Raw genomic sequence first — 13125 nt, forward strand, 5'->3', positions numbered from 1 at the left:
CCCAACTTTTAGATCATGCAATTGAAAAACACTGCATTATTATTGGGACGACCCAATATATATATGTATGTATGTGCATATATATATATATATATATATATACACACACACACATATGCATATATGTATATATATATATATAGGTATGTATGTATGACATGTAAAAAGCACCATTCAAGTGTGGTCGATGCCAGTGTCAGTGGCACATAAAAAGCACCCACTACACTCTCAGAGTGGTTGGCGTTAGGAAGGGCGTCTAGCTGTAGAAATCTTGCCAGAACAGATTGGAGCCTGGTACTGCCTCCTGGCTTGCCAGTCCTCAGTCAAACAGACCAACCCATGCCAGCATGGAAAGCAGACATTAAACAATGTTGATGATGATGATGATGATGATATACTTTGTTTCTTCACACAGAGAGGAATAAACTTTTCATTAATTCTTTCCTTTATAACTGCAACAAGTTCTTTTAAACAGCCTGGCTGCAGCATTGTGCAGAATATGCCCTAGACATCCAACACCTTCCATCGATTCATTCATGCTTTCCTTGAATTTTGAATAGACATTATTTGTGCCTATGCACAAACGTCCACCAAAATTAGTATTTGTGTTATCTCCACTAAAAGCTATATATTTCTTCACATCCTGTCCTAACTCAATGAGGCTCTCTCTGCAGAAGGTTGCTACTGTTTCCAAGGTCTCATTTGGGAGGGATCTTACTCACAATAATTTTATCGGCAAACCCTTTTCATGTGAAAAACATTGCACAATCAACAGGAAAATTTACTCGGCATTGTGGTTACTTGCATCTGTAGATATGCCTTAAGAAGAAGAGTTACTTATATTTTTAACAATCTCGGCAATAGTGTATGGAGTCACAGCATTTTTTATTATTGCAGCTCATTTAGTCCTAGCACTTGAAAATTTGCATGCAATTTTAGAATCAGGAAATACTGTTGGTGGTAGTACGTTTGTACAGTCATTTGAACTGAATGACTGATGATGACAGATGATATGAAATGCCATTGCAACTTCTGCAGCTATTATTTTACTTTCTTCATCTGAGTTTTTCTTGATCAAGAAGTTTTTTTTTATATCTTACCAGCTTCTTTTGAAGTAGAGGCAATATTACTTTTGAGTTTTGCTGTTTCTATGTGTTGCTTGATATCAGACTTCTCACCATGTTCAATACTGAAAGTGCAATTACATACACTACAGTTTGCTTCAAAACAGCTACTGCCTTGTTTGATAAATGTCCATTAGCTGCAATATTCATCTTGAAATTTACACTTACCTTTTGGCATATGGGGATGGATGGATTGGTTTTTCGGTTAGAAAGAAAGTGAGCCGTGGCAAGTAGGAACACCGGGATCCAAACAAAAGCTCCCTAGGACGAAAGCCCCATAGTTAAAGTGTGAAATTGGAGAAAAGCCACCTCGGTTATATTTTTCAGTTATTTTTTCATTTTTTTCTTTTTTCTTTTTACTTGTTGCAGTCATTAGACTGTGACCATGCTGGGGCACCATCTTGAGGAACTTCTAGTCGAATGCATCAACCACAGAATTTTTTTTTATGATTTTCAACCAGCGCATGAGGTTAAGCCTAGAAGGTCTCCCCACATGCTAGAAATAACAGCCAAATCTCTTGAAAATTTTTATAACCCCTCGGTTATATTTTTGGTTATTCTTCGATTTTTTTTAACTGCGGCCATACTGGGGCACGGCCTTGAATTTTTAGTCGAATGTATCGACCCCAGGATCTTTTTAAGGTGATTTTCGACCAGCACATGAAGTTAAGCCTAGAATGTCTCTCCACATGCTAGAAATAACAGCCAAATCTTAAAAACAATTTTTTTAATAATTTCACGTAAACAAAAACGGAAAGCGCACTTGTAAAGAAAAAACTTTTATTTTCCAAAATTCCAATTTTTAAGTAAACAAAATATATTCAATAGAAAAAAAAAAAAAGAACAATAGAAAAGCAGGACACAAGACTCTTTACTACTCAATGTACATATTGTCTGAATTCTAACAGAAGGGAAAGCATTTACTTCAAGAAATGTGTGGAAACATAAAAACGATAAGAAGTACGTTTGAACGATAAGCCTTCGGTGTCATAATTCTGATAGACAGGAGAAAGTTCAAAAGATCAGCTCATTCTCATTAATCTGTAAGTGCTGGGAGAAGAAAACAAAAGACTCAATTTAAATTTTAAAATGCTGATTTCTCTCTGACTAAAAATTCTTCAAGGTGGTGTCCCAGCACGGCCGCAGTCTATTAACTGCAACAAGTAAAATAAGTTTTAAATTCTGATGTCGATACGTTCAACAAAAAATTATTCAAGGCAGTGCCCCAGCATGGCCACAGTATAATGACTGAAACAAGTAAAAGGTGATAAAAATAAAAATAAAAATACCTGAAAAATATAACCGTGGGGCTTTTGTCCACTTTCTCACTTTAACTATGGGGCTTTTGTCCGAGGGGCCTTTGTACGTGGGGTTTTTGTCCGTGGGAGCGTTTGTCCTACACTCAGTAACAACACAATTTGTTGACAGTATCAAGTTGCAAACACATCAGTTTTGTGTAAAGTGCTAGCATCACTAGTTTCCTCGTTACATTTAGGTTTTTTTCATTAAGAGAATATGAAAAAAGAAAGCACAATTACTGACAACTAAAAACCGTAAGAAGGTAGAAAAAGTATTTTTTTATTACGAGATTTGAAAATGAACTAAATACAGGACATTTGGGGTGTCCCTGAAGGGTCAGTACGGGGCAGGGGACAAAATTATCAAATATGGGACATATCCCGTATATAAGGGACATCTGGCAACCCTTGACAAGTCATTTGTCTGACTCTCTACAGGGATTCTACAAGTAGACTGCAATTGTTCCTTACTTCTTCTTCTTTGTTTTCTCGGTACAGATTGAAACCACCCTATCTAGACATTTTATTTCTTTTCATTAATTACTGTATTAAAATTATCTATTAACCAATCTTTGAAACACTCGCTTCAAGAGGGTCTTGTATATTATGGATCTTTATGTATGTTTCCCCGTTGTGCCAACAAATAAAATAAAGAATTATTCTTTTCTATTCTAGGCACAAGGCCCGAAATTTTGGGGGATTTAACCAGTCGATTAGATCGATTCCAGTACGCAACTGGTACTTAATTTATCGACCCCGAAAAGATATGACTTCGATCAGGGAAATATTGATGTCTAGCAAAATTACCTTCGTGTGAAGAGTGCCAAATTAGTTAACTCCCTTTCCTCGATAATTGTAAATATCTCCTGTAGCAGTTTAGAGTAATATATTAGCAAGTCAGGATATTCCTTCTGGGAAATTAATCCTCTACAAAAAGTAAAATAAAGAAGCTTACGGAAAAAATATAAACTTGGCAAAAGCCAACCTATGTTCCACAATAAGATATAAATGAAGAAAGCAGTCGACAGTTTTGATTAATGTGTTGATTTTGGACTTGTCAGATTTTTTTTTATTGAACCAGCGCTTAGAGACATCTAAACATGGCATCAACTGCAACGATGCTTTACCAGGAATTAGAGCAGGTAAGTGTTCAGTAAACAGTAATATAATGTTTATACGCAGCAAAACATTTTTGTTTGGCACTTACAAGATACTCGTTTTCTTTTTTTCCATTTATATATTTGCATTATGTTAATGACATAAAATTTCATAGGGGTGTGGTCCATCATCCGAAACTGCCAAAACAGTCGAGGAGACTTGGGTAAGTTCAAATACAGTGAGGAGTGTAGAATCGTAACACTTCTTGCTTTCTTTTCTTCAGAGAAAGTTCTAAACCCCCGAATCATTTGGGTTTACATTCCTCCCGACATTTGAACTTAGCTAACTTTTCTACTGACTAACTGTTGCCGAAGGAGACCTTCACTAGCGCCTCATCCTTAGACTCCTGATTTTCCCTTACTAAACATAATCTGTAGAGTAGAAGGAAATAAATAAATACGAAGCATAAATTAAGTTGTAAATTTTTATATCAATTCGAAAGCAAATATTGCCTTAGACTATATATATATTTATATCGTTTGAACTGAGTCTGTATTTACTCATTCTGTAATTACTTTATTTATTATCCAAATGTATATCTTAACTTAAGTGATTACCGTTTTACAAAATTAAATTTTAAAAATTGGACAAAACAGAGAACACAATTGAAAAAATTAAAGAGAACGGAAAAAAAGAAACAAACCAAAACAATTCACCACCTAGGATTGAAATGTTGGGGGTACTGGGAAACGTCTCTAATGGCTATTAAGGCACGCTTGCAGTGTTGCCACAGGTGATGGTGAGGCTGATGCACTGGAGCAGCCAAGTGCCCTCACGAGCCTCACCACATACCTCTGCTGGGCGAGTTGCCAGTGAAGACAGGAATCTCGCAGTTAGTGGTCCAACCCCACCAAACGTCTCAAATGCTACATGATGGAAAATGTAGTTGGCTAACAGATCGCAGTATTTCAGGATTTTGTTCCACTCGGCCGCAAAAGCTGTGGATCTCGCTCTGACCGCAGCATTCAGGATGTGAGAAGAAGCAAAGGGGTCTCTAACTGTGACATCCCAGACAAGGCATCTACCTCGCAACAGTGAGGCCATCAGTTCTTTTCCCACCACATCTGGACAATCCAGATGGTTCCAAGATGGAGGGAATGTTTGCCCGAGCCAAGCTCCTCTTGAGTATCAAGTTCAACTCCATATGACGTGCAAAGCAACCAGCATTCGGGTGGCAAGAAAGACCATGGAGGCCTGTGGAGTCGAGGAGCCTGCCGCAACAGCAGATCAAACCCTTGCATACATTAGCTCCCACTCTAAGGGCAATGGAGACACAAAGTTCGTTCAAGCTGAGTAGGCCACCAACATTAGCCACAGGGATGGCACCAATCCAGTCACCTGAGTACTTAACGCTAGTAGACAGTAATTGGCACCTTGAAAACTGGTCCGACTGGATAAAGAGGGAGTCGAACTATTATTTGTACTGAGAGATTTTGAGATAACAATTTCTACATTTTAGTGATAAAGGTGAATTGTTAAATTTCTAATTCAAAAGGCTACACCACATCTTAGTTGCTAACAGCTGAGAGATTTGCACCAAATACTGACTTTTTAATGCTCAAGAAAGAAAGTTTATATTTGTGAAACAATTGTATAGGCCAGGAAGTTAGATGATTTTAAGTAGGAAGGCTGTCAAATCACAACCCACTTCAGGTAGATGGTCCTGCTTGATTTGTAGAAAAGGTGTGGGTAGAAACTCCATACAACGTACTTAGTGTAAGCTATGGACACACAAAAGGTCAGCAATATCAAAGGAAGGTTAACCGGGAATATAGTTTTTGCATGTGGCAGATGCAATGGAGCAATAAACACTGAAGATGTACAAAAAATATATTCTATCACATGCCAGGGAGAGAAACTAGGAGTAGTCAATAGCTTCCACTACCTAGATAACCAAGTCTGTAGCACCATCCGAATGTAAAAAGCAACAAACATGGCCAATGCCAGTACCCCCTGACTAGCTCTTGTGACAGTGGCATGTAAAAAGCACCTTCTAAACGTGATCGATGCGAGGCCCGCCTGACTGGCTCCTGTGCCGGTGGCACGTATAAGGCACCCACTACACTCTCAGAGTGGTTAGCATTAGGAAGGGCATCCAGCTGTAAAAAACATTGCCAGATCAGATTGGCGCCTGGTGCAGCTGCTGGCTCTCCAGGCCTCAGTCAAACTGTCTAATCCATGCCAGCATGGAAAATGGATGTTAAACGACGATGGTGATGAACATAGTTCACAAGATGGACAAGATGTATCTGAAAAAACAAATACTTCACATCAAATCATGCTTACAAATTAAAAGAATGTGTTTCTGCTGTCAATAGACAAATAAAAGCAAGAGTACTGCTATGTCATATTGACAGAGATAACAACCAAATTTCCCATAAATCACATCTTACCATCTTAAAAGATTAAATTTGATGATGTAGTACTACATACTCAGACCTGGTTGAAACCGAAACGGTAATGATTTTCGATTACAGGCCTTCTCATACAAAGCTGTACTATAGCTAAATAACAGCATAGTGTTATAGAATATATAATAAAAACTGATTAAATTGTAGCCTATTTGTTGTGTAAATACTGATATTTAATATAGGAAGAATGCATGTAAAATAGTATGGAGAAACATATTTGATATAGAAATTGTGATCAAAGCAGAGACTGGTTTAGTTTGTGGCAAGGAAATGTTTTCATGAAATCAAACTTTTAAATTACCTTATTTTAACATATATAAGGAACCCCCTAATTTTGGGGGCTTAAAATTTGGGAAAAAGGTTTTGTAAGGGATTATCATTCAACCACAGTAGTGGTTGAGTATATTCTTAAGTCCACCATTTCGTCAATTGCAGCAGCTTCCAAGCTTCACCACTAATTTACTTCTCAACTAAATTGCAAGCTGTTAAGTTTTAAAGAGGACACCTCCTCAACTACACTTTGGCACAAATAGTTTGAGATTGGCATAAATAGTTTGGTTCAGTAGAAAAAAAAGTTACATCAAAATATCTGTGACCTCAAGGGGGTGGGGGGAGTAAGGCAGATATTCATCTTCAATTAACATAAATTTTAAATTAAAAGTATACCTTTCTTAGACTTAAATGATAGACAAATGCATGAGGAATTCAGAATTGCTAGTCGCATTGAACAAAAATTAGTAGAAAAAGAGTTATGAGGTAAAATGTTACGAAATTTCAAGTAAGGGAGTAATGCTTAAGCAATAAGAATAAAGAATATATTTCTAAAATGAATGTTTTCTTTCTAAGGCGACGAACTGGCAGAAACATTAGTGTGCTGGGTAAAATGCTTAACGATATTTCGTCTGTCTTTACGTTTTTGAGTTCAAATTTCGCCGAGGTCAACTTTGACGTACAGATTATTTAATTAATTTTTTTTAACTAAACACTTTCAAACTTCCAATACTGGTAGAATGTGTCACATTGAACAGGGTTTACTCTTAACGTTTTTGAAAAAATTTTTGACTATGATTTCAACACTTTTATCACTTCATTACCATAATAGTAAGAATATCAAAAGGCAACTGTCAACAAATGTTCTTCATACTTTTAATAACATTGTACCAGTTTTAGATATCAGTATTATTGTTTATGACAAGTGGTGAGCTGACAGAACCATTTGTATGCCTGGCAAAATGCTTATTGGTATTTTGTCTGTCTTTACGTTCTGAGTTCAAATTCTGCTGTGGTCAGCTTTGCCTTTCATCCTTTTGAGTCGATAAAATAAGTACTAGTTGGACACTGAGGTCAAGGCAATTGATGTGGACCCTCCCTCAAAATTGCTGGCCTTGTGCCAAAATGTGAAACCAATCTTATTGTTCATGAATATTTGTGCATTAATGTTTACATGTGGCTAATGGTGCTGTTGTGTTATAGGAGCCCTTCAATCCACATGAATTTGTGGAACGTTTGGCTTGGCGTACTATGGGAACCAGAGCACAGACTAACTGTGATGAGTTTGATCCAATGACACTGCATGCAGCATTTGAAAGAATGATTACTGACTTGAAAGAGAAAAATTTACAAGTTCACAAAAAAGTTGAAAGATTAGAAAATGCCTGCAAAGAAGAAGAGAAACGTCATTGGCAGCGTGTTGCTGAATTACAAAGAAAGAACCAAGTATGATTATATTCCTCTTTTCTCACAATATTCTTTCAATTGCTTTTGTAAATTATAAATGGTATGTGTAAATTTGTCATTTAAGAAATTATACTAAATTTATTACAATTGAAATTGTGTAATTATACACGGAAGACAAGCCAACAAGAGAGCCACTGTGGTTTCTTAACCTGCTAGAGACAGCCAAATTTCCCACAATATAGGAAGGATGCATTAAGTAATATAGTCCTTGATGCCTGATGACAGGGGGAAAAAATGGGCAGAGCTGGACTATTTTTCTATCACATGTCCACTTAGGCTAACCCAGAGTCAAACAACATTGTATACATTTTGAAATATTGTGTTTTGTCTCTGTTTTTAAAGTATCTGCTACAGATTCAGGCATATTGTAACCTGGCATGTCATCAGTGGTATGTAAAAGGGTTGACATGAGGAAGTGCAGCCAGTCATAAAACACTGCCTTAAAAGCTTTGTCTAATCTATGCTAACATAGGAAAAGTGAATGCAAAAACAACAATATTGGTATATCTGTATTGCTCACTTACTTTGTTTTATTTTCTTGTTTTAGAGTTCTTATTCCAAGTTTCAAGAATTAGATGAACGAATCAATTTTGTAGCTACGAAAGTTGTCCACCTTGGAGACCAACTTGAAGGAGTAAACACACCACGAGCTTGTGCTGTTGAAGCACAGAGATTAATGAATTATTTTTCAGAGTTTTTATCAGATGAAGATTTGAAATCTACTGTATTTACTGATCCTTTCCAGGTAAATTATTTCTTTTGCTAGGGTTTATTTTAGGTCTTTTTGAAAACATTTTAAAATCAAAATATTATCTTCCTGTGTGAAATTGGAAACAATTGATGGTTATTTCTAAAAACTGGAAGATTTTCTAAATGATCAAATTTATCATTAATGGTCTGTTTAACTGACATAATTATCCTCTAAATCTGCTTGTATATATGACCATTTTTGTGTCATTTAAAAACTAGTCAAATATGATAATCCTTTTATAAATTGTTTATTAAATACATTGGGGTTGAGCCATTTAGTCATTATTAGTGCACAGACACTGTTAATAATAGTAATAATAATAATGATAATCCTTTCTACTAAAGGCACAATGCCTGGAATTTGTGGTTGTGGGGATTAGTTGATTACATTGATCCCCAGTTTTTCACTGGTACTTAATTTATTGACCCCCAAAAGAATGAAAGGCAAAGTCAACCTCAGCAGAATTTAAAATCAGAATGTAGTGACAGGTGAAATACTGTCAGGTATTTCTCCCACCGTGCTAACGATTCTGCCAGCTTGCCACCTTAATAATAATAATTTTGAGGGAAGAAGGTTGGTTGCATGAACCCTAGTACTTGACTGGAACTTTATTTTATTAACACCAAAAGGACAAAGCAAAGTTGGCAGCAACAAGATTTGACTGCTGAATTTAATAGATCAGAAGGAATATCACAAGGATTTTGTCCAATGCACTAACAACTCTACCACTTTATCACCCCTGATTGTTTGTAATTTAGGCACTAAGCCAGTAATTTTGATGAGAGTTAGCTAGCCGATGCCATTGACTTCAGAACTTGACTGGTATCTTATTGTATTAACCCTAGAATGAAGAAAGGCACATTTGACCTCAGCAGGGTTTGAACTCAGAATGTAAAGAACTGGCACAAATACTGCAAGACATTTTCTCCAGTGCTCTAACAATTCAGCCACTATGATGATAATAATATGTGTGTGTGTGTGTGTGTGTATTTAAAGGCTACAATGACTCTATTATGATGCAGTGTCCTAGCACATTAAATATTTAATCATTTACCAAGTAAGTGCAACTCAAGAAGATTTATCAAATATTTACTATGTTAATACTTTAATGATTGACCTATTCAAAGATCTCCTGCTTTTAAATCTTAACTAAAATCATACATTTCAAGAAAATAGCGTTACAGTACATAATAACATTGTTATTTGTCACTGTAGACACAGCGTAGCTATGTCATGAGTTCTTATTTTATCAGCCTAGAAGAATAAAACATTATCAACTCAATTAAGGGACTCTAATTCATATTAGAATAATTCAACACATCTAATATGAAACCATTCCATTCCCTGAGTTCTATGCAATTTTGTAGCGACTGATTTGTTTTCTATAGAAGAGTTCAGAGTATTACTATCCTGCCTCTACATTTTTGTTTTTTTTGTCTTTTGAGATATCTTTATTCATGATGTGATATTTTTAAAGAACTATATAATAAAAAAATATATATCTATTCCTTCCTTAGCTCCAGTTAGCAGCAGACATTATTCAGAAGTTACATCTTATTGCACAAGAACTACCAAATGGTGAAAAGTATGTTTGTTAAATTTTTATTCAATTTTAGTTGATTACATGTTTTGCATTTATGTTTTTTTGGGATCACTTCTGAAAGGTTGGTGACATACTCAAAAAAAAATTGTGCGGAAAATTTGTACTTTGTTCAATACTTTGTTCTCTAAATCACACATTACTTCATCAATATACCTTAGGTCTGTTCCTCTCAAAATTTTTATTGACTTGATCATGAGAAATTAGCAATCATTGATAGGCTAAATCATCGACCATTATCAGCATCAAAAATGGTTATTGCACTTCTGCATTGTCTTTATTCATATGTGGCCATACTGGCGCAATGCTTTCTAGGGTTTTAGTCAGACCTATCAACTCTAATTATCATTATCATCATTTGTTTGTTTTTCTGAGCTTGTGTGGATTACATCTCACCGCCTGTTGTGGCCCTTAGCCACAGATATATGTGTATACCTTTATGATAATTTCTAGAAATGTTCAGTAGTTTATTCAGATATATCATAAACCAAAGAAATCATTATTGTTATGCCAATCTATGCATTTTTACTTTTTAAGAAGAGTTAATGTACTTTAAAACTGAATTGTCTACAAAATATCAATATTTTAAAACAGTTTTCATTTCCTTTTTTGAAGGTTTTTAAATGTTGATAATTAAATAACCTATTTTTGGTCTAAAAGTATCGTGTCCATTCTTGTTATCTGCAGTTGATATAGTGAATATTGTGCCTTAAGACTAAGAAAAGTTATTTACTTTTTAATTTTTTTAATTTAATTTCAGATTTGTGAAAGCAAGACAAAGAATATCAGGTTTGTATTTATAGACATTTAATTTCCAACAATGTTTAAATAGTTTTGTCTATTCTTAGTAAAAACAAAAATCTGAAATTATAAAAAATAATATTGGACCAACTTGGAATATGTTTTTTTTTTAAATGTTATAGTCTTACTGCTCTTCATTTCCAACACTCTGAAAGTAGTATGTTGTTGCTACTTTGGCTGTCAGTGGCAGTAGTTACTTATAATTGATTTGTCATGACAAGGAACAAGGGTCTATACCAGTGGTTCCCAACCTGGGGTCTGTGAACTAAATTCAAAATTTCACATAATATATATATACATAAGGATAACCATATTAAAGGGGATCTGTGGGAAAACTCATTTAAATAAAAGGGGTCCTTGGTAGTGATATGGTTGGGAGCCATACACACACACTAAACTCTGAGTTTCATATTTCTCATTATTGGAGCAGCAGTATACATACCAATATGCCAAGAGCAATGCATGACTGAGCTGGTGTTCTTGGGGAAAGAATGCAACTTCTTAATTCATATGTTACAAATGGTTACAATGTCTAAGACAATAAAAATCTTCAAGGCCTTAAGATTTAAAGAATGATGAACAAAAAATGCTTTCTTTCACAAACCTTGCTATTAAGCAGGTGGCCAGTCAAAATTAACTTTGAATGAAAAAGAGAAAAAGAATATACAAACATATGCAGATACACACACACACACACACTCTCTCTCTCTCTCTCTCTCTCTCTATATATATATATATATATATATCTCTTGCACACACAGAAGCATGAGAAATAGAGCTGTGACATTCGGTAGAGAATCAAACATTGTTAAACTTTATTCATTGAGAGCTTAGCTTGCTCTTTTCTTCAGGCTTTTTTTTACATGCTGTGTCACTGATATTTTATTTGTTTACTTATTAACCTGAAATCTTCCCACAAGCAGAGGAGAATGCCTTGAGAAATAATTCTGTGGTTGCTTGACTTGCTAGAAATACCAAAGAAATCTCCCTCAAATTACACTTCCCGATAACATGAATGAAAGCCACATTGGATCATGTTGTCCTAGATTTACTTTATGTAAAAATGTGATGGTATGGCCATAGCTTGGATGTTTTTGACCTCAGGTTTGCTCACTCAGAGCTTTCTCTGCCTAAACTCCTATATATCATCATCCTTTGAATCTCTACATTAGGACAAACACCTCAGTGGTGCCCCACAAATTTAATAAGTTCTATGAAAGTTTATTTAGCTTGTACCAGTATTAACGAAATTGCAAAGGAACATAGGTACCACAGTTCTTCCTCTAAGGGACCCCCTTATAAACACTTATGAAATTTATACATAAATATTTGCTTAAAATAACATATGTTTTACATTTATTTATTTAACAGTATTTAGCAAATAGGTTTATTGTCAATTAAAAGATTTCGATTAAAAGACATATATAAAATCAAATTGCCCATAAAAAGTATTTGCTGTCCACAGACCTCCTGTCTTGTCCTTACAGACCCCCTGTGGTCTGCGGACCACAGTTTGAAAACCCCTGCTCTAAGGGATACAGTCTTTATTAATTTTTTTTTAGTGTTAACATTGCTTTCCAAATTGAATTCTGAATATTTTTGTGTGTGTGTATATGTGTAAGTATATAATTTGAGTATCTCTATCTTAAGCTTTAATTCTTTGATGGTTATAATTGGCAAGTAACTATTTTACTTTCATTCTGTTCTAACTATATTGTTGGTTTGTAGATAAATATAACCAGGTGGAAAATGAGTTGATTGAAGAATTCAGAATTGCACATCATGAAGGGGACACTCGCAAAATGAGAAGAGTTGCTGCCGTGCTACAAAATTTCAAGGTATTCATTGATTATGTGATCACCTATATTTACAAATTCAATAATCCCTTACCTGGCAAAGACAAGTTAACTCGTCTTCACCTAATTTGTCTTTTTCAAAGTGCGACAAGTAAACTCATCCAAAACATGTAATTTCAAAAACAGCCACAGATGAGTTTATACATCAATCTTCAGCATTTCTCAGTTTTTTCTGTTTCTTTTTTTTTTTTCAAATTACACCTAGATATCAAGCTCAGAAAAATATATATATGAAAAAAAGATTTTTGAGAAAACATGCTAAAAAAAGGAGTAAAATAAATGCGTATTCTTCTTTACTTTTGATGATAAAGTTTTAAAAAAAGCAATACATAAAAAAAATATTTAAAAAGTATGGGAAGATGAGCTATCTCATTTTTGCTGAAAATAGT

The 13125-nt window shown here is 34.9% G+C and overlaps 1 protein-coding gene across 1 annotated transcript in view; it reads left to right on the forward strand.

The window, feature by feature from the left end:
• Positions 1 to 3263: 3263 nt before the first annotated feature.
• The window catches only part of LOC106871180 (exocyst complex component 5), a 30990-nt gene continuing 21128 nt past the window's right edge, over positions 3264 to 13125 (forward strand). Inside the window, exons 1-6 of the mRNA XM_014917515.2 lie at positions 3264 to 3564; positions 7465 to 7707; positions 8276 to 8473; positions 9997 to 10064; positions 10840 to 10868; positions 12609 to 12718. Of these exons, the coding sequence (XP_014773001.1) occupies positions 3523 to 3564; positions 7465 to 7707; positions 8276 to 8473; positions 9997 to 10064; positions 10840 to 10868; positions 12609 to 12718 (690 nt within the window). The 5' untranslated portion in view covers positions 3264 to 3522. The remainder of the gene's footprint in view (positions 3565 to 7464; positions 7708 to 8275; positions 8474 to 9996; positions 10065 to 10839; positions 10869 to 12608; positions 12719 to 13125) is intronic.

This window comes from Octopus bimaculoides, chromosome 1, assembly GCF_001194135.2.
Source record: "Octopus bimaculoides isolate UCB-OBI-ISO-001 chromosome 1, ASM119413v2, whole genome shotgun sequence".
Taxonomy (NCBI): Eukaryota; Metazoa; Mollusca; class Cephalopoda; order Octopoda; family Octopodidae; genus Octopus; species Octopus bimaculoides.